We start from the raw sequence: 27,096 nt of genomic DNA on the forward strand, positions 1-27,096 counted from the left end.
CTGGCATAAGATTCGATCCTGGTGAGATCAAAGTTAATGGGAGCTAAGTAGAAAATTTCCAGTCTTGTCTGCTATGAATTCACTTGGTCTTCCTATCACACTCAGTGGCCCAGTAGCCACTAACTGAAAAAAAAAAAACAAACCCCGAAGGATTTAATGTACATCTGTTTTCCGTGCAGATAAAAGCAGTTTTTCATGATGGTGGAGATGATGTGGCATAGATTTGCAAGCAAAACCTGGGTATGGCAAGAGCCTTGATTCACACCCATATGATTCACCCTGAGGGTTAAAAAAAGCCATGTAGCCTTGGGAACTGTGAAGTCTGCTTTTTATCTCAAGATACACAGCACTCTCTGAGGGGACCTTTTTAAAGCATTCCTCTAGGGATATATTTAGTAGAGTTCAATGGAGATAATTTCTGTACCGGGGAGTACGTATCTTTGCTATAACATTATCTTCTACTTACGTTTCCTCTTTACAACTGTCTTTTGTAAAACTGCACCCACAACATAAAAGGCAAAGTTTTTTGGACTTATTTTCCTAAATCTGCAGCCTCCAAAATTATTCCTTAAAGACACGAGGATGAACTGAGATGTAGTGCTTCATTAAGCACATGTAGGTTTGCAGCTGATCTCTCCAAATGAAAACCAGGGAAGAATTCAATATGCTTTTCAAACAGCCATCCATAAGTTTACCCAGAACACCTGTTATCCTTCAGCTTGAAAGCTAATCTCAGGTGCTCTCTTGCAGTTTATTCTAGTAATTCCTACATCAATTAACCTCTCTTAAGTAAGTCAGTGACAAAATACTATAAAAACCACTCTTAGTAGCAACTACACCTGATGCTCAGAAAAGCCGGGACTTTTGACATGAAATAACACATTATATACCAAAAGCCACCTGGAAAAAAATTTCAATTATTATTAACTAAAGCAAACAACTCTTAGCACAAAAGCATTGCTTGTGCATAATTAACCTTTACAAGGCTGCTAAGCAATCCAGCTCAGAATATTTTTATTAATGAACAAAAAGTTTAGGAGAAAGACTTAAAAATATTGTATGATTAAAAAAATAAAATTAGAGAATAATTTTTGTGCTTCACTTGATATAAAAACAGAATTACTTAATTGTCTTCAAATATAAATTCTTCCAGCGTAAAGCAAGTATGTGCACAACCACGTGAGATGTCTCCCCCATGTATATGATACCTTAATAATTAGGGCATTCTCCATAGCTGAGGGAGATCAAATTCAGTTTCCTCTTATGCCTAAGGAGATTCAAACTCTTTGGAGAGTGAGACAATCGGAGGACGTAGGCCATTTTGGAGTGGGTGGCTGTGACCTCCTCCTGAAACTGCTCAATTTTACATAAAAAGTTCAAGTCTCATCTCAGCAGGAAGGTGCATATTCAGGTAGGGGCTGCTCCCACAAGGCTGAGAGAAGTCAGTCAGCGGGATCCCTGTTCCCAGAGCTATTTCCATGTTTTACACGAGCTGGTTGTTGAACGGGCAAAGACAGGTAAATCGTGGGAACTCACGGCCATGGTCAATCATGGGATATAATGTTTGCCAATGGGACGTGACAAAAAGTGGCACAAGGACATGAGGAAATTGTATCTTTACAGAAGAAGGAAGATTCCTAGGCTTTGCTTTTTGACTCCCTTCCCCATCACTACTGAGAGCATCTACATCCCACTTTGCCATTGATCTATGATGCTGAGGGCAGATTTTTTTTTTACCAGGCAATTAATTCATAGTTCTCTGACAAGAAGGAAGCTCAGCAAGGTAACAGCTTCAGAAAAGAGAAGAAACAGAACTTAAATATAGCGATTCCCAAAGGGTCTCTTTGCTCCAGACACCGTCCCCACAGAGATTCGCCCCCCCTCCCTGCTCATTCAGCCTGGCTACACACAACCTGTCCTGTGCAAGGTCACCTGCAGGCCCTCCCTGCTGGGCTCTGGAGCCTTGACAGAGAAGGACGGCCATTCATTCAGCCGTCAGTCATTCAGCAACAGTAAACCCAATTATGTGTAATCATGGTAATGCTAGGAGAGAAATCTCCATAGTATTTCAAAAATTAAAAGGAAATAAGCCATACAATGCAGGGCATCTGAAATGAGAGCTCAGGGTCACAGGCAAACTTCAAATGCAGTATCTTGAGTTAAAAAAAGGAAAAAAAAAAATCAATCAGTAGGCTCTCCCAAGGCATTTCACCTCTAATTGAAGAGTGAATTGTGTTTACTTACTTGCTCATGTTCTCGACTGTCTCTCAGCAAATGAATCATGATTACACTACATAAAATTCAGTGTTTGGCTTTCTTATGACCCCATAGGACTAGATTCCACACTTTAAGACACATGTGAAAAAAAGACTGAACTCTGAAAGGTACCTGTTCATTGTATAGAAAAGAAAAATGTTTGTTTTAAATATGGGTTGTAGCCCTTCCAGTTCCTGCTTCCACAGCTGAAGTGTGGAAAGGAAAGGCCACACATCTTAAAGGTAAAATAAAAGCTGTTTCACATTCAGATAAAAAATGGTCAAAGGCATTGTAGGCTGCTGTCATCTTGGGTGTACCTAAAATTGTACTATGACACATACAGATTTTACGCACAGAAGGATCTCAGGCTTTTTCATGATGCATATGCATAATTCTGGAGTGCTCAACTCCTACCTGTTTTAAAGATGCTCAAAACTGATCAAAAGTGCACCTTAAGTGAAAAATGACTCAGGCTTTTGTCTGGTAAACACATTAGTGACTCAAGTGTTGTCATCATGGAAGCAGAATGAGGAACTCCATGCAGCATTTATGAGCGAAGAATAATTTATCAGAACAAGATAGGAATTTCAGTGAACATGGACATAATAATGAGAAACGCCACAGGAATTAAAAGGTTCTAAAAATTTCTGGCAAACCACTGTGCTGGATGTTTTAAGAGCCAAATCCCCAAATATATTGTTCACCCCCACTACTTGAACATGATGGACCAGATTCTTGGGTTGTCATCTTTTTGTTGCAAAATGGCTTTACAGCTGGAGTACCAATAACTGGGTAGAGTATCTCTACGTAGCAGAATTGCTGGGTACTGTGGTTGCTACATCAGTAGCAACTGATCTTCCAGACAGTGGATGGGATATCATGGGACATCTATGTCTTCTCATATACAACTGTTGTATGGCCTCTTGAAGAGGTATGACTTAGTAGAGGCTTGTAGAGTGCTGAATTGTGTTTGTGACGTTACCGGTCCTAGGGATTGGAAAAGCACAAACTTAGTTTAAGATGATCTGGTACATCATTCATTGAACACTTTCTGGGTGTCTACGCTACAGTTTCGAAGTGGTCTTAGCTGTTACGGTACTGCATGCTAAGACACAGGTATGTTGCCTTCTCATCAAACTCCCATAAGCCCATTAAGCATCATTCCTCCCTTACCTTCACCTGAAACAAGACAATGCAGAACCAAAGGGAAGTTCACTCACTCAGAAACAGAGAGGAGACGAAGCAGGTGGTAGAAACATGACCTTTCTCCATGAGGTCAAATAGCTTTATTGTGATTAAGCACTACAATACAGTATATATCCATAAAAAAAACTCTATAGTGTATATAAATTATTCCTTCCATTCAGTAATTCTTTTTTGTTTTCATTTTTTCATTTCCATTACAGCTTTGGTACAATGTGATTTTATTATATTTTTTAAATACTTTTAGCTTCACAAACTCAACACAAAGTACAAAACTAATCCGAATCGGGGATATTACAATCTACACAGTGGTGTTCAGTGGTAGGAAAAAATCTTACCTCAATGAATTCATGTCACTAGCTAAGCTATAAAGGCATACCTAGCAGACATGACAAAAATATGCACCATTAACCAGCAAACGTTTTTTTTCAAAATTTATTTTATTTTTATTTTTTTACAGATTTTTCCAGCAGCAAATCACTTGAGCATAGTCAGTTCTTATGTCCTCAACTGATTATCCTGTTGTGTTCCTCTTCATTTGAAGGCCATGAGTTATTTGTCAAATAATGCACCACTATCCTCGTATATCCACACAAAGCCACAGTGTCAGTACTTGACCTGCCACCCTGCATTATTAATGCTCGCACAGTTTGTCCTGCAGCTGGCAGAAATAACTGGAACGTTATTGGAGGGGCAGTGTGGGGCAATCAACCGTAGGTTGTTCTGTGGGGCAGGAGGTATGACATTACAGTAGACAGGCATTCCAGTGGCTGTAAGTGTTCCTTGACCTGATTGATTAGGTAGCATGATTGGTTGTTGATATGATTGTTGCGGCAATCCTTGAGAACCCTGGGTCATTGGCACCTAGGTAGGAATATGGAAATTATAGGAAAAAAATAGTAATTAGTAAACAAATTAAAGTAGGTCCCAAGCATTCCTATCTTCCTTCTAGCTGAATTTGAGTATACAACATGTTCTGCCAAAATGTGTCATCCTCTGCTGCTCAGAACTGTTCTCACCCCTGAGGATCTTCTTTTGTTGAAGAAGGGTTAAAAAGAAATCTCTCTGCTCCTAGGTCTAGTAAGTGGCTCTGTCATGATCTAGTTGAATGTGGATTTCCGGGATCAGTGCAAACAGAAGACTCAACCCTGGTATATCTGGGCCATCTAAAAGGTCTAAACCTTTAACCTGATCCCTAACCTTTAAAACACATTTTCAGTATAGTAATTCTGAAGACGTAAGGGGAAAATTTTACCCACAAGCAATTCCCCCATTTCCATCTGGGTTGCTGTAGTGTTTTCAGAGAAGCTGAGGGAAAAGATGAATGGCTGCTCAATCAGTGCAAACTATTAATATGAATTAGATGTCATATAGTTTCTTAACTTTCCAGAAGGACCAGCAGGAAACATAAGCACAGGACACCTTGTAGGCTCTCACAGGCTCTTGGCATACCTCACAGAATCCAGGTATAAAGTTGGGGAAATACATCTGGGTAACTTAGGGACTTGGTAAAAATCAAGCCACTTCCCTCTCCCCAAAACCCAATTATCTATATGGCTACAGCTTGTTATAGAAGACATGGTGAGATCGTTGGCAGGAGTCTCCCAGATGAATTTTTAACAGTCTCTACAGAATTTTTAACCAGATCAGGCAAAGCCCTCAACTTCATTAAAGGAAACAACACTGCATTGGCAAAAAAAAAAAAAAAAAAGAATAATGTTCTGTCCTTTTTTTTTTTTTTTAATTCATTTTCTTCACAGGAAGAAGTATAATTCCTTCATCCTTTGCGACATTTTACCCGCACTGCAGGCTGTAATAAATAGTTCATTTAAAGTATTCCAATTCAGAATGAAAATTGGGAATAGGAAGAATACATAAACAGAAAGCAAAGAAACCAGTCTGACCCAGAAGCGTATTTATCAGGAGGCCTCCTGCCACACATTGTCCTAATAAAGTAATAAAGACTACTCTGTGATAGGAAAACTTAATTCAACTAAACACACTCTGAGAAAATCAGTCTTGCTTTATAGCTTCCATGTACCTGATAAGACGACATGGCTGGATACTGCACCATCATGCCTTGCACCTGATTTCCCTGTTGATTATTCATCAGGTTCTGGCTTTGGGGCGGCTGCTGCATTCCCATGAGACCCTGGAACCCTTGCTGCTGGTTTGGCAGGACAGGCTGGTAACCTGGAAGAAGAAAGTAATCTTCAAATACGCTGCTGCTTGTAGGGGCAAAATTAAAACTGTTCTAAGGAACAGCAAATGATCCCATCATTTCTCCCCATGTTCATCAAAAAGTTGCTCTATTTCTAGAGAAGCGTTACTAGAAGTGAAAAACGAAGGGGAATAAAACAAATGCTGTGAGCTGACAGCCCTGGCACGCTAGCATGAGCGAGCAGCACGCTTTCCTCATGCTCTTCAACCCCGCAGCAGAGCCCGCCTTGAGGGATGCCTGATTGTGGTGCAGGATTGTAAATCCCTGAACAGACACAGGGTGCTACTGGCTTCTGGCTATTTCCTCAGAGGCAAAGCTCCCACTTGCTTCAAGGGCATCAGTATTCGGCCTTCACGGTCTAATCTGGTAGTTTTCTTTCAGGTCACGTTTCTTATCATACCCTGTTACCTTTCTCGTAGTGCAGCTCCCTAGCATGATGTAAACAGAGAACGCTTTATTTAATCAAAAAGAACATCTGTATACACACTGGCTCCTCCTTGCAAGGCTTTTTATATGATTAGAGCATATTAAGGGTCATATTCCACCCTACTAGTTTCATTTTTGGCAAAAGAGGAAAATCATAAATCAGGGACTGTCTGGTCCTCCCCGTTGCTCGGTGGGAACACTGCTGACACACAAGTGACTGCCCAGGGACGAGAAGTTGATGCTTCTGTTTCAACCCGATTGACTCTGTGTTCAAAGTCACAACAACATTGCAGGTTTTCTGCTGGGACGGCTCCTCTAGGACTAATTGAGAAATGGGCGAAGTCTGGATGATCTGGAGGGCAAAGCCGCTAATGAGGTAGAAGCGTGGATGGGAAGTAAAGTGCGAGCACTGCACTGCTTGGCAGCAACACGATCCAGCCTGAAAACGAGTCTCGCTGGATGGACGTGGGCTGGCTGGGTGATGCCACTATTTAGAGATGAAGGATTTTGCAGAAAAAGTGGGAAAGGAAAAGAAGATGCAGAAGGATCCTGTCCTTGAAAAATGCAGCCAGCCGCAGTCATTATAAATCTATGAATAGTTTCTCCTTAAGACATTCCCTGTCCTTTAGCACTTGTATTTTTTAACATGCAGTTATGCAGTGCACGATTAACTCCGTAGTGATGTTCTCAGAATAAGCATATTTCAGGCAAAGAAGAATTATCAGAAAGAGCAATGCTGTGTTACTTTTATATGAAAAATGTGTGTCACGTCTGCTCAATTTATATTCATGAATACAGTACACGGTTCAATATACTTCACGAATTGGAAATCATCACCTGGGTATTTCTTCATTATGTAAGAAAAAGAAAGTAACCAATGTCTCTGTTTCTGCCGGTCTACTGTCAACTGATAGCTTTCGTTCAAAATCTTTTCTGATGCCAGGCAAATTTCGGGCATCTCTGATCAATTTTTTGGCATTAAAGATGCCTTTCCACAGATAGGAGATTAATGTCTCCAGTCAACTGAGCAAAATAAAAACAACTTAGTTCCATGAGTGATTAACTTGGCTGGGATATAGCATCAAACATCTCCCAAATGCACCAGATTATTATACATTCAAATTTGCTCTTTTCCTATGCACAAACACAGTGACAGCATATTTTTTAGTCACAAAAATTACCAACATCAGAAGTAACTGAGTTTACAGAAGGCTTATACAGCAATAATAAAATTGCAAGTCCTTTTCTGCTCCCGTATACCAATTATGGGGGAGAGGAAGGGGAAGAAAGGACGGAAAAAAAAAATTTAGCAGTACTGTTCTGGTATTTGCAAGACTAGAAGTTTCAGCAGAGGGTAGTCAACTGACAGCGGAAGCAGCAACAGATAATTCATCTCATGTCACTTGCAGTTGTCAAAGCAAGTCCCAGATGTTCTAATGAACGATAGATTGATGGTAGACCAGGGATCAAGTGGCGCTAAGTTGGGGAATGCAATCAAACATCGGATCTGGGCTCACAGAGTTGGACCATGATGCACTGGCATAGAGTGGTGGACTGGTGCTCTGCAGACAGACAGACACCACTGGGGTCAAGTAGAGAGAAGCCCTTCTGTTATCTCTAGTAAATATAATTGCATTACCATTACTTCAGTCGGACTACTGCTGATACTCTGCTGTATGTTTGAACACAAAGCTGTCTTTTCACCTCACCTTTGTGTTCCATATTCTCCAAATAAGATGAATTTATTGCCCAATACAGACATGACTATCAAACGGAAACAAAAAATTATGGAAATGACTAAGTATCTACCTTCACGCTGAACATGTAGGCATCATCTCATGGGGGTATTACAATAACAATAACTCTGCCCTGAAAATCTCCTCTGTATTAGGAAAGACTGCTTAGTACACGGCACAACCACTCCATGTTTTTAGGTGCAGGAATACAAAAAGGGGACGGGTTAAGAGCTGAGGTCCAGTAGGTTACGGATTATTATTTTAACAATCTTATTACTCTTCAAGGACTTCAGCAATTTCTCCTGCCCACAGGGCATGTGCACCCCTCACCCCTGTCCCAACATGCAGAGTCCTGCTTACACCCCTGGGAGTCAGGAGAAGACCTCTTTCCTACTCCCTCTGCAAGCCCTTTACAACACCCTGACCGTACAGAGAGGCCTCAATACAAGCAGAAAAAATACTTTACATGCGCTCTAACACACTTCCAATGTGATTAGATGGGAGTAAAGAGGTACTAACATAAGAATCTGATCACATTGTCTCCCGAATCTTCTTTGCCGTTAAGGGAAATTAAATCACTTCTTTGGCCCAGAAAGAGGTACTGCAGTCTCTTGACCACTAGCTCCCTTGACTCCCATCCTTGCAAAGATGCTGGCTGTCATCTCTTTCTCACTTAATATTCTTGGACTTCTTTTTAATTATTGTTAGTACCCTTTGGAATATAATGAAGTTATGGATGTCAGACCTTGCTGCAGAACTCCAGTAGAGCATTTGGTCAAAATCCAGCTTCCTCTCTGAGGCTCTGCAACTCGAATGAAGCCACTTCCCTTTACCTGATAGCAAAGTCTGATCCTTTACTATGTTAAATATATGAAGAAAGATGCAAGTTCATGCATTCCGTTGAACACAAAAACCTGATAAGGTACAAAAATATACTACAATATTTAGTATTTAGTAATATCTAGTGCAGAGAGGGTACAGACTAGGAAAAGGTGAATTAATTTCTTTATCTACAACAAGCTCTATACGCAAGAGGAAAATGCTGTGGAAAAACAAAGCAGCCCAAGTCCGTTCTGCTAGACTGCTTCTGTTTCAGCACAAATGCAAGGGGAAGGAATTGGCATTCTACGTGGCAATCCATTTGAACAAGAAGTTGTTAATATCAGAAACCAGCTGCTCTGAATTTTCCACCTCCGCAGCCCAAACTTTGCAACTCTAACTCTGCATGCCACATAACATTTGAAACGGATCCTTCAGTGTTTACTCTGTGTTGATGCTTTCCTGTGTTTTTGCACACTGGCCAGGAAAAGAATGGAGATGGGAAATTGAGACTCTGCGTAACTGACAGTCAACCTTGCAGCAACGTTCATGAAACTATATCATTCTAGCAAATCTTTCTTTTTTTTGAGGGCACAGACTATCAGAGATCGCTTTTCCCCCAAAACTATTTATTTTGTACACACACAGCAGTTTCAAACCTGAACTCAGCCCTGCCATGCTTTTGACCATGCTATTTATTTTGCAGTGAAATGAAACTAATACAGCGTTCTCAAAAGGTTTGGGAACCGACTGCAGTGCACGAAAAACCACGCATTGCAGGGCAGAGAGAGGGGTTTTGGAGCTACACAGGTGTCGGGAAATGAGTGAGAAGAGGAAGAGGCACCATGCTTTCTGCAGCAGTAGTTTTCCTCATGCTTGCTCTTTTGCTCATTAGCTTTCATACTACATAAAGTGTAATCCTTAAAAGCCTCTTTACTGTCCCCTGAGAACATACATACGTGGGTTATTTTCTAATGGCAGTACACATCAGATGAACCATCCTATTACTGCAAGCTCCAGGGCCTCTTTACTGCAATTATATCATCCTGCTCTATGTTATCTCTGCTACAAAGGAGGATTTTTTAAATCAGGGCAAACATGAGAGACATTGTTAAACAACCAGAGGAACAAATCGTGCACAGAATTTCAATGAATGCCTCAGAGGAAAATGAGCTTTGGATTGCAGTCGAAATGGAAGAGGCCATCATGCCATCAAGGTAATTCTCTGAACCTTTACAGCCTGCATCACCATGTTGACAGTCCGATAACTTAAACATCCCAGTGGGAGAAAGACTGCATGAAAGACCCACAAGTTTCTTAATATCTTGATGAGGCTACAGAGCTCAAAAGATGAAACACAGTGGTCTTACATCTCTGCCAGTAAAGTCACCCAGAGCTGTAATTAAAGCATATTTGGTGCTCTACTGGCCTCAGCATACATCCTTCATGGATGGCACGTCCATGTTTGGAGGGACTGTTTCAGTGCTCATTTTAGATTTGAAGCATATGTTAGGAAAATAGCTTTGTAATATGCGTATCAGCACTCTGGGTAAAGAGTAATCAGCACTTCAGCTGACGAGCGCGGCATCTGGCACGAGTCCCTGAACTACAAATCTTATTGTACTCTTACTGTACTCTCACCACTTGAACAGAGCCCTTGCATCTAAGCCCATCCAATGGAAATGCATAAATTCACAGTGGTTTTGATGTGAAGTGATTTGAGAGCTCATCTGCTCCCTTGCCGCTTCACTCAGTGTAGTGCTGGGAGAAGCCGAGCCGACCTTGGCAACACGCTGCAAGCGGCTCAGGCAAGCAAAGCCCAAAAGAAGCTGAAAATGGAAAACTCAGCAGGGCTAACTGGGCTGGGTACAAGACTGTGCAGCTCTGGCCACGCTCCTGCCTGCTCCACAACTACCGCAGTGCCTTTCTCAGCCCAGCACCTCTGCCCTACGGCCCTGGTATGGACCAGCTCAGCCTCCGCTGCAACTGCCACCAGGAGCATGGAGGAAAAGACTGAATTTGAGCTCCCAGGGAAAAGCCAAGGGGAGCAAGCACCACCTGTGGGTGCAGACACAAGGGAATACCCTGCGATGAACTGAAACTAGTGTAAAAGCAGATTCTGCACCCAGTCCTGGGTGCTGCACTTGCCACAGGGGCTTACATTTGCAGAAGACTCCCCAAAACTGGAAAGGGCTGAGAAGAGAGCTACAAAACTGATCTGAGGCCAGAAAGCGCACCTCTTCCTGGGAGACCTCATGAGCTCACTCTTCTCACTTTATGCAAAAGATGAAGAGGTATCTGCTGGTAGATAGTTCCTGAACAGAATATACAATGGTATAATAAAATTACATGCTTGGAAGATAAACCTGGAACTATTGAAAATTCAAAGTTTCAACAGACCCTAGAATTATCAAGGGGGCAATTTACCCAGAGGAAGCACATTTGCTATCACCCGAAACCTCTAAAATGAGGATGGACAGCTTGCTAGAAGATATTCATCAGTTTAATAAGAAGTTCTGGGAATACAGATATGATTAGAGTGTGCTCTGTGTCCAGTATTATTCAGAGCACTGGATTACATGTTCCAGACTTGAAACACTTATGAAAATGTTAGCCAGCTAGCTCTTAACACTTTTGCTGTCTTCCAAGGAAATGACTAATCTTTTGCATGTGAGACAGGATCCTCTTCCCAGTCTGGCAATGCCACCCAATTCACTCCACAAGCAGAGAGTTCACCTGTGGACAGTGGATATTCTAAGGGCTATTTCTGGCCTATTTTAGTTTACTTTGCCCTGGCTGGAGTAGCACTCAGTAGGTTTTGTAGGCTGAAGAACATGATCGGTATCTATTCCCACAATTTTGCCAGGCTACGTTTTCCTTTACTTTTTAAAATAAGCTATAGGTAAAGTATTGAAGTGGCTGGATGTAGCATTTACTCTAAAATCATAGAAACCTACAATGACCGTGATAAGTTACTAATCAGAGAAGAACAAATGTCATTTTAAAACCATAATTCAGTCACGCACACATCAGTAAGTTTGGTAAAGTTTTTGGCAACTCACTTATTTGCCAAAAGCTCTGAGTTGGTCCATCCCAAAGTACTTGCAAAACTGGAAGGAAGGAAAAAAATGAAGCAAGCAGTTTGGCAAGATCAAACACTTTGTCTTGACACAAAGAACCTTTTGATTCTCAAACAGACCCTAAACGCTATCTGTAAAATACGACGAAAGGAAGCAAGGTTGGGTAATCTTGTGTTTAGGACAGTTGGCCAAGCTGTGGGAGGTGCATACTGAAATCCCTTCTCAGCACAACTGAGAGCAGGAATTTGAGGCAAGGGGTTTCTAGCAGCCAGAACAAAGCCCTCCCTGCTACAGGGGTCCGTCAGTCCCTCTTGCCGATGCTCCTTACCTTGCATGAGATACTCAAGTACTGGATTGCAACCTACATGAACATCGTAATTACCAGCTACAAAATCTGCCCATATACGGCTCGCTCTAGAAGAAGTGCTACTCTGAGGTGTTGTGCTCAGACTGGCTTCTCACATCTAGGTGCCATGCATTAGATTTGGGTGGCTGCTGAGGAAATCAGTTTGTTGGGTTTTTTTTATTTTATGCAGTTGGTCATTACTTGGCCAGTTTCACCACAAATGATGGACTAAATGTCTCATGGAAAACAAAAAAATTAAGCTATAAATTTAAACTGATTTTGATTTTAGCCTCACCCCCAAGTGTCTGCAGTTTGGAAGACTCCCACAGAAGACACACCAATTAATGTCTCCCCGCTGGTGTGTCATTTTCTGTGTGAGGCTGAAGATTTAAACTGCATCTTGTGCAGCTGGAATTCAACACACTTTGTAAACAATTCTGTAGTTTCAGCTTGGATCTAAAATCCAAGGCATGCTGCAAACCAAATCTGTTGCAGTTCATCAGTCCACTCCTACCGTGTCTGCTTTCTCTCTGCAATACACATAAAAATGTCTTGACCTAGGAAGATATTCGGGCTTTGTGTTCCACTTGAAGACATCACAGATAATTTATGGGTGTGAACTGGATACGATGTGAGCTAGAAGGACAAATACGCAATAGCTTAATGCTAAAAATCCCTTTCCCTTCAAAAGATAAGACCATGCAATTATTTTATTTAGTTTTCACACACATACAAAGGAAAAAACAAGAGTACCTATGCCTGAAATAAAGGAATCTTAAGAAGCAACAGATAACTCGGAGGTATGAGGTGGCTTATAACACACATAGAACAGCAGACGTGCCAATAACCACAGCAGCACAGAGACTCCTCTCCCCACAGCACTCTGCAGGCTCCGACCCTCAAAAACAAGAGAAGCCTTTTCACATAAGTGGCTTACAGTTTGGCTTCTTTCATTTCAGGTAAAAGCACATCCCACTCCAGCAGTACAGCTTGCAGGGGAAAGCATGGGGTATTACACTAGTTTTGTTTTAAAAATTTAAAACTAATGACATTGATTCGTTCAAGTTGTGCGAGATCAAAACAATTTTTAGCTAATGGCACTCCAGTTACATTCACTGAAAACACATAGCACGGTAAATATATTCCTAAACTGATTACAATGACAGTGACTCGAATAATTCTCTGTAGAGCTGGGGTTATAAAACTGCAGGATTTTGAACTTAGAGTCTCAACATATAATTGCTGCCAGAACCATAGCTCCCTGGTCCCTAAATTGGCCATGGCTTTGCTGAGAGCACATTCACGCTTCCTGAACCTGGTAACAGATCAACGCCACATTCAGCAGTATTCAGCTGCATTAAGGAACTCAGCAAGATGTATATGCATCAGCAATATGAGCCAGTAAGATTTATTACCATAAAAAAAGGAAGAAAAATACCAGTTAGAAGACAGCTTGTCTGTCTTCCCCTCCCTCTTTCTCTCTCTGGTTTACAAAGCTACAAATCCCACAAAATCAATAGTGCAAAAACATCTTCATCCAGCTTCAGAAAAAGAAGAAAACAAATTTGGAAATCTGCTGCAATTTTGCATTATTTCAGAGCGACCTATTTGTTGGATTTGGTAGAAACTGCTAATGAAAATACCCTGCTACACAAGAAGGTTTTCATGGAGAACAGCTCTGAAATCTCCCATGTGGGTAGTTCTGTCCAACTGCTAGATCTGTCTTATCTAGCTGAACTGCTCCTCCTTGTCCTCTTCCATTTATTCTTGCTCAAAAAGCTATATGAAATCCTGGTTTTACTTATTTTGCAACCCCGGGGGCTGGAAGAAACCCAAGGAACAGAGCATCCAAAGCATGGATGGTTTCATGTGCTACTCAAGACAACACGGCCAACGGGGGGCACTTCTTGGCTGCTAATGAAATGGAAAAAAATCAGGGGAATAACACAACTCCCTTAGCAATGCAAACCCTCCCAGTTCAAAAGATGTGCAGGATCAGGGCCTCACAAATCTATTTTTTAACTCTGCCTATCTAAAAGCCAGTCTATAAGCTGGAATAAGGTACATCTTTACAAAAGCTAAGAGAGAGTGCTTTGTGCACAGACTTTTCCTCAAGAATAGTCACTGCATAAAACACATGGCCCCATCTAGGTGGTAGAAATCCTCCTGTTATGGTGGTTTAGATTATGCCAATGAGAAATGATGAAAGTAACACTGCATATGACACATGAGATTTAGAGCTTCTTATACGTCGGCACCAAAGAAAAACCCATTACGTTTTCTTTTCCCCTTTCTCTGTGGTGCCAAGTTCCAACTGCTGGAGACAAGGAATAGCGTTATCTTTTAAAAAAAACATTTATATGCATGCTCGCTGTCCCGTGGGGGAAAAATGTTTTCGCGAAGAGCACTGAACTGTTATTTAGAGCCTTCTACCTCATCATCCAAGCAACTACCTTCAGGGCAAACATGCAAAATCATGGATACAATGAATTTATGGATCTCTTCAAGATGCACACCCACCCCCCAGTTACTTTTCCACACCTTAAAAGAGTTGTGTTAAAACTCGGTGACCTCACTGCCAAGTAAGAAGCCCCAGACAAATAAGCAGTATGATTAAATACTTTCATTATATACCTAATGAAATCACATACTGTAACATCTTCTGAGACTAAAATTTTAATTAAGGCAGGCTGACATTTTGGCTTTTTTTTCCCCCCTCTATGTTCCAGGGGAACAGCAGGTAAGGTCAAACGAAAAGCTTACGTGATAAAATTGCATGAGAGCGCTCCTGGGAGACCTGGCATTATTAACAAGAACATGAAGAAGGGCACAGTTGAACAGTTCAAAGATAAATGACTGCATTCAGTTTACTTTTTGCTATCAACTGGAGAATCTGAGAGAGCTGTTATTTGACACGAAATATATATAAACAGGCATCAAAAAGAGCTTGAATAGATACAAATATAGGAAATTCAAGGTTGGGGAAACGTTTGGGGTTTGTTTTTTATTTTTAGTTTAAAATACGGATTTATTCTTTTATTTGTCTACACAAGGGATTTCCAAATTATAGGGACAGCTTTAAGAACAACTTGCTACTGGTAAGTGGCTTGGTGCTGAAAATAAACCTGTTCTTGCTGAGAACCTAAACCCATGTTACCTACATGACACTTTAATCACTTATTTTATTCTCTTTTCGATATACTTTTATTATATGTTTTGAGATCATTTAGCACTGTTCCTGTTCTTCAAAAACTAAAGAGGGGCACCTCTTACAGACACGGTATGTAACTCAAAGCTTCTGTAAGATTCAGAAAAGAAAATTCTATTTTTAAGACAAAATCCTTTTATCTCACTTCAGTAAAAATATAGAGGGAACAGCCAGCTGCAAGCCAAAATAATTGCAACACAATAATGCAGGGCTCCATTACAGCAGCATAATTCCGGTAAAGCAGCTGATCCAGGATCTTGGCACTTACTCAGACCCTGGAGCCTGACTTAAATGCATTAACCCAGACAAAGCATGTGCAGCTGTTTTGGTAATCTGAGGCTTCTACATTTTATTGGAGACCAAAAAAAAAAAAAAAAGTCATCACTCAGCCAGCAAATGACACAGGTGATACAGAGAGAGAGGAGGAAAGTATTTTATGCTTTTGAACCAAGTTAATCCGCGGAGTCACGTGAACAGGCTCGACAGCTTTGGGGAGATGGGCTTGGGAAACTGTTTCCCTTTGGCCAGCACGATAAGCCAGGCTTTACACTGGAGCAGTGTAGATGCCCAAAGCCAGCTGAGATGCCTGCAGGGAAGGTACTGCAGGACCTGGAAAATATTATTCTGAGAGGGGTGAAACCTTCTCATCCCCACAGAGCTAAGCCACTGAAGGCACGTATCGCAAGCTGGTGCGCGGTTCTCGTGACATCAGAGAGGTCCCGAATAGCGCTAGGGAAAGAGCAAAGCCAACGCTTCTGCGCTCAGCCCCTGCCCGCTGCTCCGCTGATGCTAACGAGAGTTAACGCAGGTGCGTGGGCAGGCCAACAGATCATTCTGGAGAATTTGCGGGTTGCTCTTAAGAGAGCTTTACCTGCTTAAAGACCGAAACAGATGCAAATCTAGTCATAGCCCTTACTATGGCCATAGACTTACACTGCTGTAGTCTGCTGCAATCCCTCTTTATGGGATTTCTGAATAGCTAATATACAACCAAAACACTGATGTAAAAAACTCTAATTAGTGTTGATAGTAAGATTCCTTTGGCATATAACGTGGTGTAGGACTTGCCTTATGTTGGAAAGTGGCATCTAGAGAGACGACCTTGCCAGCAAAACATTATAGAGGGTCTTCATTTAGAATGACTACATAACATTATGTTCAGGATTCTGCTGAATTCAGAGACAAAGCATCCATACATTCTTGCAGAAAAACTGTATTTTCTTTAAAGCTAAGATTTACAGTGAACTGTGAAGAAATCAAGCATGTGATTAACTATTTTATTACTATTATTTTCAGAAAAACCCCCAAAACAATAGCTTTGGCTGAAGTCTGGAAGAACAAACTGCTCTTTTCTCATCTCTCTACCCAGAACACTGTACTTCGCAGAATTGCAAAATGTAACCTTTGTTACAAATGTATTCATTTTCACATGGGAATATTTTTCACGTGAAATGGTAACTTCCTCTAGTTCAGGGCAAGAGTATCAATACTGTAGCTGGTACAAACTTACACTTGGTATAAATTCAAACCCTTATTAAAAAAATTGTCATTAACTTAACTCTTGGTATGCATACAGATACACACACACACATATCTGTATCAGTGGAAACAAATATTGGATAAAATGGAGAGGTAAAAAAGTTAAATAGTAGCCTGTTCATTGCAACCACTGAGCTCTAACCTAACCACCCGCTTTAACGGTGGGATGCAGGGCATGTGACAGCTCCAGACTGCGTGATGCAGCGGTCCAGCGCCGGGCTGCCCAGGAGAGTTCGTATAAATAATGAAAACAGTCAAGTAACATCAACTCAAGATAGTCCACTAGAGAGATTTTTCTTTGTGATTGCATCGGAATGATTTCTTCACCTGAGTCAGGTGGCAATACGATCATTTTCCCCACTGAGTATAACGAGCCTGGCCTTTCCGAGGCCAGCAGACTTACAGCTGTTATTTCCAGCCAAAAGTACCTGCAGACATGACTGACAGGGCTCAAGATATAGGAAGATAACAATACATGTCCAAGTTACCGATCATCAGCTGGGCTACGCAAATTGACTGTGCACAACTGCTCTGGGCTGAATGCAAAGCAAAGCAGGAGGTGGGTTAAGCCTTTGTGCATAGAGGAGGCTGGAAGCACATACGGTCAAGTCAGTGTAGCTCGTCAGATGAACAGCACCCTCTGTAATAATCCCTATATGTACCTGTGTCTGTGTTTGCATTCTGTTATATAAAACAATTCGTGGCCGTAGTATAACAATTATTTGCAATATCCATTGTTTTTGTCAGCAAATCTGTAAGAACTCTGTTTTACAGGACAGCTAGCCACCCAAGCAGAGTTAAGTGTGATCCCCAAAGAGATCAAATAGAAAACCAGCAGGATCAGATTTCCCATGCAAGCTGTGAACCCACAGATTCACTGAATTTCAGCAGGTTCATCTCTACATTACACTAGTTTGATTTTCTGGACTGACCCCAAATAAATAACAGCAGGTCTGAGCAAACAAACTGTTAATCCCTCATGTATTGATCTATAACTTAGCTCTTGGTATTGCTGAAATATCTACAAGTACAAGCCCAGGGTGAACCTCCATCATGCCAGCTACCGTGCAAACTTCAAGGAATAGCTGCAGTCCCTGCACTGAAGACGGCACATTCCTGAACAGACAAGACAGCTGGAAACGGAAAAATAAGCACCCAGGAGAAATAACTTGCCCAGAGAAAACCAGCAGAACTGCACGAAACTTTTCTGGAAAACACACCAAAATCTCTGTGCACTGCCTCAGAGAGGACTAGTGCTTAGAGCCCCATCCCAAGCAGGGAGTGCTCGGGCAGGCTGCTGCTCACCAGCACAGTCAGGGAGATGATGGTCCCCGTGCTCTCACTGCTTCTGGCACGCTGTTTGCTTCCACGCAGCTTCAGGTACGGGCTCCTGCCCACATCCTATGTATTGGAGGAAGGCTGCAGCATGCTGGTGATGCACGGTTCACTGTACTGTGTTGCATTTTACTGAGGGCAGAATGGGGTAATTAACTGCTAGCACCATAAATTCTCACTAACAATCTCTGCTTTTCACCCTCGCAAGCTGGGCTTTGTTTTGTGGCTCAGCCTCAAGGAGAGTTTTCATAAACGTGACACCAACTGTAAATGCCATCTGCAACAAAGGCACGGCTGCTGCCTGATGGCACTCTTCCTCCCCACTGCTTCTGCATACACCTATAGGTTAACGTATCAAATCACTGAGCAAAGGGACTCGTGCTTGTTTATTTACCTATAACATAAGGGCACAGCAAGTTATGGGCTACATCCCCCAGCTAGATGCAACCAGACGGGAGGATGATACTGAAGCCAACAGGACTTTGATGGAGCATATGTCTGCCCATATGGGCCCAACTGCAAAAATCTCATCTTTTCCAAGTGCACCCATGCAGAACGTAATCCAAAGACTATTGGGGTTAGCAATCAACTTTCACCAGCTTTACATCATATTAGGAGCACTCGCCTGCAACACAGTGATTACTGTGGCCCCTATACAGCAGAGCCCTTAAGCATTTGCTTAACTTTTAAGCATATGAGCCAACTTCTTGATTTCAGAGCAATGATATACAGGCTTGAGTACACTTCTGAACTGAGGCCAGCGAACTCAGCCCCTTGAAGGAAAGGAGAGATACTGAGTCTCCAATGGGAGAGATACTGACACATTTATTCACAGTTATTCTTAGCATCCTTTAAAAGGCTTCTGAGAAACTTGACCAGGCAGGTAGCAATCAACCTGAAGAAGAAGAGGCTCCATTCCAGTAAAATTCAGTTCTACAATATATGAAATCAAATCATTTCTCAACTCTCCTTTTGCACAGCCACTGCTTAACCCACAAGCTGGAAAGTGGGGCAAGATGGGACTGAGCCTGCATTCGTACATGGCCCAATGCACATTTTTGTACACATATGAAAGCGTCATTAGACTAAGCATTTGCTATGTACCAAGAGATACTGGCAAATAATAAACTAAATAGCAATTGGGGATGAGTCTAACCTACTTCACTTCTGTGGCACGGGCACAGAGTGCTCCCAGTCGTGTTTATCTTGCAATTAAACCCTTCTAGTTTACTAGCAGACCCCAGTTTACCTCCCTTGTCTTTCTTAATTAAAAAGAGCTGTTAAAGAAATTGGGTTAGGCCTTTTCTGCTACTAAAGCAATTGTTATCATTAAGACTCTCCATTCCCATTACCCCTTGAAGTACAAGGCAAAAGACATGTAAAGTACCTACGCGTACTTTGTATCAGTCTCTCTTCTAGGCATCCACTCTATAAATACCGATTGCAATTCTGCCATAGGTACAAAAGCAATACATCAGATTACTGCACTAAGACTGGGATGTATCTTCCAGCTAAAACTTTTTATTGGAAGGAGGTGAACAGCAAAATCTACAGAGGTAGCCACTCCAGTGCCCGGTTAGCTTCACCTGTGGCCAAATTACTCATCTTGCAAAGGAGGAAATAAGTGAGTAAAAGTCAAAAATATCTGAAAAAGTAAAACCATTCCCTTTTGACATTCCAAATAGAACACTACTAATTTCTAAGACTTCAAAAATTTAGTTTGATTCACATTTAAAAAATATTTTAAATGAAACGAAACAGTTTAATTGTCTATAGGCAATTTAAAGCTTTTGTTTCATCGTTTTTTGTTCATCGTCTCATTTCAAAGGAATTTGAGATTTATTTTTTTTTAATTGGCCAAGGAATCTGCAAAGTAACTCATTCATACGGTTTTATAAACTCTTTTGATATATCAGACAGCTAAATCTGCAAAGCATGCCTGTCTGCATATCACAGGCAAACATATTTTCAACTCTTGCATTGGGTGGGCAGATTAATATGAACTACATTTTTAAAAAAAAGAAAAAAGAGGAATGCACGGTGGACGTAAACTTTCAGCTTTTCCTTTTCTAAAAAGGGTTTCGTGGCACATTTGAAAACAAGAGTATTAACACCTGGAGACACAAGTTCCTTGTGTATTCACAAAAGAAATGAATAGATATGACACTGTCAGCAGCACGCGGCAAGCTTTTCTGCACAGCTGCACCAAGAAATCTTGGCCCAAAGACAGCAGGAGAAAGAGAAAGGGGAGAGGGAGGATGGAGGTGGCTTCAGAAGAGACTGCTTAGTTTCTAACACTGATTCCTGAGTCTCTCTGCTGAGTTGGCCAACAGGCTGACAGCAGCACTTGGGACACGGGCAGATGTTACTCTGCCAGTCCCTGCCTTGCTTGCACTAGCAGCAGTTTTTCTGTGGGCTCCAGCAAGCCTGGAATCAGGCCTGTGGTCAACAGATGTCAAAATGTTCAGCCAGAGCACAGTTTAATTCAGCTACGTGGAAATAAACCTCTCTTTGCCCTTGCTCATCCCCAGCTTTCACTGCAGAGCATGTTAGTTGGAAAACTCCCACTACAGCTGGTCCGGTGTTATCGCTGCAGAAGGATATTTTGGTAAACCCAACTAGTGCAGCAGCCCGAGAAGGCTGATCTGTCAAGCAAAAGCGTTGTATGCAGACTTGCACTGTGAAACCCATAGGATCAGTCCTGATCCCCTTATCTCCCCTGAAGGTATCTGCAACTGTGCAACTGTAAACGATGCAAAATTTACTTTCATTAGCAAAAAACAAAGCATAGCACAAATTTAAACGTAGGAAAGTCTCCTGAATATGTGTGCTTTGTCTGCTGTGGGTCTCTCTAGGGCGACGTCTGCTCTCAGAAATCACTGGAGCAGAGCTGCCACGGAGCATTTGCTGCCACACGGCATACTTTTAATAGTTTGCAACCCCAGCAAAGCTGTGTTTACAATCTTCACGGCCAAAGATATTTGCAAAGTCTGAACTTGTGAGCAATGCTAGCTAAGCAGAGCTATGGAAAATGCACAATAAAAGACCATAAACATATGGAGTCTTCAACTCAGCATAAATACTGAAGATCAGCCTGGGTGTGTGGTCAAGGTAGATTTGAGAGCCAGCAGCAGAACTTTTTCCTTGCGTACATCATAAATATTGATAGTTTTTTGCTTGCCTGGGACATAGTACACCCTGAGTGCATTACTTCTCCTTTCTGCATAATTAGACTTCTCATCTGTAAAATAAGGTTTTGAGGGGTGACTTCTTCATGAGACATTTTGAAATCCAGCAGTGCTGAGAACTGCTATATACTCAATTGACAAACTCAATGGAAAAACAACTGATCTCCAATATAATATATAATATGAAGAGACCTTTGAGTGCTGAGTTTGCTAAGAGTTACATACAGAGCTTTGCAAAATTTTCAGTTGGATGAAGAAGCCTACTTTGATCCAAAAAAGATGGTTTTGTTTTGTTTTTTTTTTCTGTCAGCACCTGCAAGGGTAGGGCTGAATTCCCAGAGCCCAAAGTCTGCCAATGCTGGCAGGAAGGTGAGGGAGAGGGCATAGTAAGAGCCATTTGCCAGAGCAGAAATCTTAACTACAGGTCTCTGCAAATAAGAGATTTGCCAGCAAACCAGTACAAATGGGCATTTTGAAATTAACCTGGAAGGGTTTGCAAAGGCTTTGCAATGCTTGATAAAAGGCAACTGCCAGCTCCCCAGGCTCAGCTGAGGTGGAACATTCTTAGCTCCTCTGACCCTATGAAACCATCTATATGGGCAGGGGTATATATGCATTCCTATACATGCAATCACTGAATTTAATGCAGCACCATCATTCAAGTCGACCTTAGGCTAAAATACTTGTTTCTTGCTTACGTGGTCTGGATGGGGTAACTGATTTCATATACTGCTTCTGGGGCTGCTCAAAGTCAAGCCGCAAAGCAGCTGCCAGAAATGTCTCTCCATGTAAAATTTACAACATGCATTTCTGAAGTGGTAGCTGATGTGCCCAGCCAATCTGCCGAAAATGTCTGTGTAGCTAAAATTTTTGAAAAGAGAAAATCACAGGATCTGCAAACACATCTGCAAAATGTTCTTTAGCAACTTCTGCTCATTTCGAGGCCAAACCTTGAGAATAAACACTAACTTCTGTAATTGAAAAAGGACGAATGTAAGTCATACCTTCAGACTACTCCTCATGGCAAGGAACTCAATCTACTCCTATAAATTTTCTTTACAGTAGAGCTATTGTTCGATTTTAAACAATTAGCATAACTTCTTCAAACTAAAAAACAGATGAATACAATCTTCACATTTTAGCAAATCTATCTGCTGCAAATAAATAATTTTCTAACTATAAAAACTGACTACTTTATAGACCTTGTTCTCATATTCTGGAATGAGCTATTGCATCAATTAAAAGAAAAGCACTTTTTTCCCATCATAGGAGAAGCCATGGCAAATTGGTTCATAAATATTCACTGGTATATTAGGCATGGCCATAAAAAGGAGACATTTTACTGGCTGTCCTGGAAACAGTGCATTTAATGTCAGAGCACCCCTGAGACAGGAGAGCTGAGGAGAGGCTCTTGTTGCAAGGGGCTTCCAAGTAACAGCAAGGTCCTGAAGTGTCCACAGGTCACACTCAAACAGATTTACCACCGTGGCAGTAGAAGAAAAACATGACGGATGAGCTTGTGTCTGTCTAGAGCCGACAGTGACGTTACCAGGAACCTGCCTGGTGGGGTGGCTGAGCTGGCGGATGGGAGCAGTCCCACCCAGCACACCTGGGACCAGGAGGGAGCAGGCACATGGCGTGAGCAAAGTTGGTCCTTGACCCAGGAGAGCGGGTCTGGCTGCTGAGACACAACCTTCCCTCTCCCCAGCCCACGCCTGAGCCTGGGCTCCACATCGCAGCTCTGACAGTCCTCATGCCGCTCATGCTCCCACCTGTTTCCTGTGGTTCAGGGGAAGGACTCCCAGATGAAGGAATTAATTATGCCTTAGGCACAATTAACTACTTGTGACTTTCCTGTTACGCTGTCCTGCACGTTTCAGGTAGGAAGGCTTGTCTGCAACTGCTTTCTGGATTTGAGGAGGTTTTTAATTTAAATCCACACAATTGATTACTTGGTGGATATTCTGCACAGATAGCAAATAAACTCTATGAGGCAGGGAGGCTCCTGCATCTCCCTGCTGTCCTACTTGCTGCAGAGTCTCCACGGCCCTGGATGGCTGCGTAGCTGTTCTTCCTGCTACACAGCAGAGCAGGAGAAGAAATGAGCTACAAAACAAAGCTACCCCAGCTGCTTGAACTGCTTAAAAGAATGAAAATTAACAAATTGAAAACAAAGTGCAAGTGTTCTTAGAGCTAATTAATAATAAAAAATAATAATCACTACTATAAAACACATCCCATAAAAGTGCTGTCCTTTTTACAGATCAAGGCAAAGTTTCCATTTAAAAAAAATGAATTAAAAAATCAGGGCTGCTCAAATTCATTTGATAAAATAAGTTATGATGCATTAGAATTTACACAAATAAAAGTCCACAATAGTATCAAGACTATAAAGCATGAAGATAACATATTGTTCTGGCAAGTGATAAAACTGCTCACAGTGACAGCAGTGATTTATTGAAGCAATTCAAATACACTTTGAACGTATATTAGCTTCGCCTCTGCCCACAAAGGGCGCATTTTAGCAGGGTAGGCCACGCCAGTGATAAATTACATACCAGCAAGAAGTGAAGGCAATTGGCAACATCAGATGCCCGAAGGCCCTGAATTACTGTGATAATGTGGTTTTCATGATAATACCTCACATGCCACAGCACCTGAGCACCTAGAGAAACACATCAAAGCTGTATTTTTGTTGGCTTTTTGGAAGATAACGTTACGATGGTGAGAGTGGCTGGGACTTCCCAGCTAAAGTTGACATACAAAGCGTTGACAAATTGGCTCTGGAACAAAGTTTGGTACAGAAGGTCACATTTTAGATGCTACCTTTTAGGTGTAACCTGGAAAATAACTGCCTCTTGCTTCCAGGTTGTAGGCACTGAAGCAAGCCACAGGCTGCAGACCTACAGGCTGTAAACCTACCGTAGACCTCGCCTGCACCTGCCTGTTGCACAGCTTCGACAGGACTGGTAAAGTGACCCAAGCGCTGCCATGGTTTAGCTGTGCTAGTATCCAGAATGGGATGGGGACTTGGCCATATGGCAGTCACCAAGGCCATGCTGACACCTGTATCATCACGTCTGCGAAGGACGCAAGTTACTGGGCACACTTGTTCACTGGTCACACCAGTTCAAACCCGCAGTTAGAGCCAGGCTCTTCCCATGGCTCAGAGTAGCACTGGAAAAGGAGCATAGAAAAAGCACAATGCCAAAGTCTCCTCCCACAGCGAGGTTTTACTACTGTAAAAACATTGAAAAATTGTTTTATTTTAAGACACTTTGGGCTAAATTCTACCCTCTGATGTACTAGCATAGACCAAGATTGACTTCACAGTCGACATGGACTTCAGAGGGTGTCCTTTGAAGAGGATGTGTCCCTGGACAGTGCCATGGAGAGCCACGCAGCAGACTCTTCCCCTCAGATTACCAGGCAAAGTTTAACAAATTGTATCTGCCTCCAATTATTACAGTCCTCCCATTTTGACACACTAGGAAGCACATCTTTGTGTCTTTACAGCTCCTAAATGAAGAGCACCAAGAGAAATTAATGACTTGGTCAAAGCAGTTGCATCTTGCTGTGGATAGAAAGAAGTTTATCAGCATTATACTGTAGTCAGCTCATATCCAAAAGATAAAGCACATTTAACAAACAGTTTGTTTCTGGTGGGCATTTTTAACTTCTATTTAATCCAAAACACTCTCTTGGGGAGTGATAATGAATATCTACCTATTTCTATGATACCCATTACCGTATAACATGAAGCCCTCAGACATATTGCATACTTAGAGAATGAGTTTGTGTAACTCTTTAGAGGAAGTTGGCCATTTCTTGAGAGTATGCCAGTAAATGCCTGAGAGAATTGTGTTTCTGTATTTACAGTCTCTGTATGAAAAATGTCCCAGTGACACTGTAACTTAAACAGTATAAAACACCTATATACAGATTTATACTTCAAAAGTAAGCTAGCTAAAAACTTGCCATACAGATGAAGACTTGGAGAAGACACAAAAGTGACAAAACTTAGTAGTTATTTTCCTAATTTCTCTAAAGCATATGGGAAACAAGAGCTCAGCACTTTTTCGAACCTGCTCCTTTATCTATTTTTGTAGCTTTAATCTAATGATTAGAAGAAAGAACTTTTTTCCTTGAATTGAAATTCTGGGTAGTACAGATATTACAGCACAGTGCAGGCTATCGCTTCCATTTATTTACAGCTCTGAGGCACCATTCTTCTTTAGAAACATTTGCAGGAATTGAATTGATTGTATGTTAAGTGTTCTTCTTAATAGTTTTTTCATTGCTAGCTAATGGAAATATGGATTCAACATTATTTTAAGCTCAATGCAGTGTAAAAGAATTAGTTTAGTACACTGTAATTACGGGGGTTTTTTTACAGCACTTAATAGAAGTACATGGCAGAAATAGATCTCTTCAAGCAAGGGAGAACGGGAACATTTTTGTTTCTTCAGTAACAACAACTTGAATATCAAAGCTGTAACAAGGAAGTTGCTCCTCCCCTTTCTTTTTCTTGTCTGTACCCTTCAGATTTACATTTGCCACTTAAATAAAGGAGCATGTTTGCAGCATCCCTCAAATTCTACCTTACCAAAAGACCAGAAATATTCTGCTAAACTTTACCTCTGAGCAGGGGAGGGATTCTCCCCTCTCTACTGCAAATTGGGCAGGAGGCAGTAGTCCCAATTGCCATAGCCCCTGACTTGGTTTCAATGACAGAAGAAATAAGAATACCCTACCCTACCCATCACCTGCCTGCACTTGTCATCCTGAAGCAATGAAAAAACCATCACAGCATTCCAGTAACTGGGGCAGTAAAAGTAGCCAGAAGATGTTTATTTCTATTCCTCCCACACCCTCTAACCCAGAAAAAATTCACTTTATCCCCTGTTCCCTGGAAAATTTCACTCTTAAATAGGTTCCAAATCTCCCTCCTTCCCGAACACCCATTTCTATGTTGCAGTCTTCAAAATGTCTTTCGGGACATTTCCCCTGGAAGGCTAACTTCTCCGTGTGGGCACAAATGTTATTTGTCTGAAGAGCCCAATTTACTGGAAAATTATTGCTCCGTCTCCATCTCCTCTGACAGCTTCCCAGGTTCTCCACGCTGTGCTGGCTCTCCGGCCACAGCAGCCAGCCTAGCTGCTGCAATAGCAGTTGATTTTTCTTCCAAAGGGAAAATAAGGTTGATCTCCTGGGCCTCTGAGATCTCATTACAGAACAAAAACCAGCACCTTGTACCACAGTGTGATAGACTTGTGATTTCATGACTCCTTCTGCAAGAAAAAGACTAAACAGAGCACCATCAAAAGGAAAGGAGATAAGGGGGTCTCTGCTGCTGCCATCTGCTCCTTGCTGTCTCCCTTTCTCCATTTTCTCCATACTGCTCAGAAACTTGCTGAGGCACATAGTCCCCTCCGCCCCTCTTCCTTTTTACTAGGTCTTCAATAATACCTTGCCATGGCTCTACTTGAGGGCTCTAGCAACTGTGGCAACACAAATAACAAGTTAACACGAAAACTGGAAATACTGCGTATATGTCAGGTTCTTTAGGCCTCCGAGGAAAAGAGTAGCAGGATTCCCAGGCCTAAGACAGTGGTTCTGGAAAGCTGCCATAAAAGGTAAATACCGTATAAAAGCCGAGGGTATTTTACCATCTCCTTTTACAGCCTAGTAACTGTAAAGCGTCTTTTTGCAGCATTGCCCTTCAAATGAAAGGAAAAT

General features: G+C 41.7%; 1 protein-coding gene across 21 annotated transcripts in view; it reads right to left on the reverse strand.

Moving 5' to 3' along the window:
• Positions 1 to 3,506: 3,506 nt before the first annotated feature.
• Positions 3,507 to 27,096, reverse strand: part of ARPP21 (cAMP regulated phosphoprotein 21) — a 283,331-nt gene continuing 259,741 nt past the window's right edge. For all 21 annotated transcript variants that reach the window (XM_087768114.1, XM_087768125.1, XM_087768150.1 and 18 more), the window contains 2 exons: positions 5,501 to 5,652; positions 3,507 to 4,323 (listed from right to left, as the gene is read on the reverse strand). In XM_087768114.1, coding sequence (XP_087624240.1) covers positions 4,066 to 4,323; positions 5,501 to 5,652 — 410 coding nt within the window. In that variant the 3' untranslated portion in view covers positions 3,507 to 4,065. The remainder of the gene's footprint in view (positions 4,324 to 5,500; positions 5,653 to 27,096) is intronic.

This window comes from Nipponia nippon, unplaced genomic scaffold (genome assembly GCF_047370975.1).
Source record: "Nipponia nippon isolate SJK-2023a ecotype South Korea unplaced genomic scaffold, ASM4737097v1 scaffold_1, whole genome shotgun sequence".
Taxonomy (NCBI): Eukaryota; Metazoa; Chordata; class Aves; order Pelecaniformes; family Threskiornithidae; genus Nipponia; species Nipponia nippon.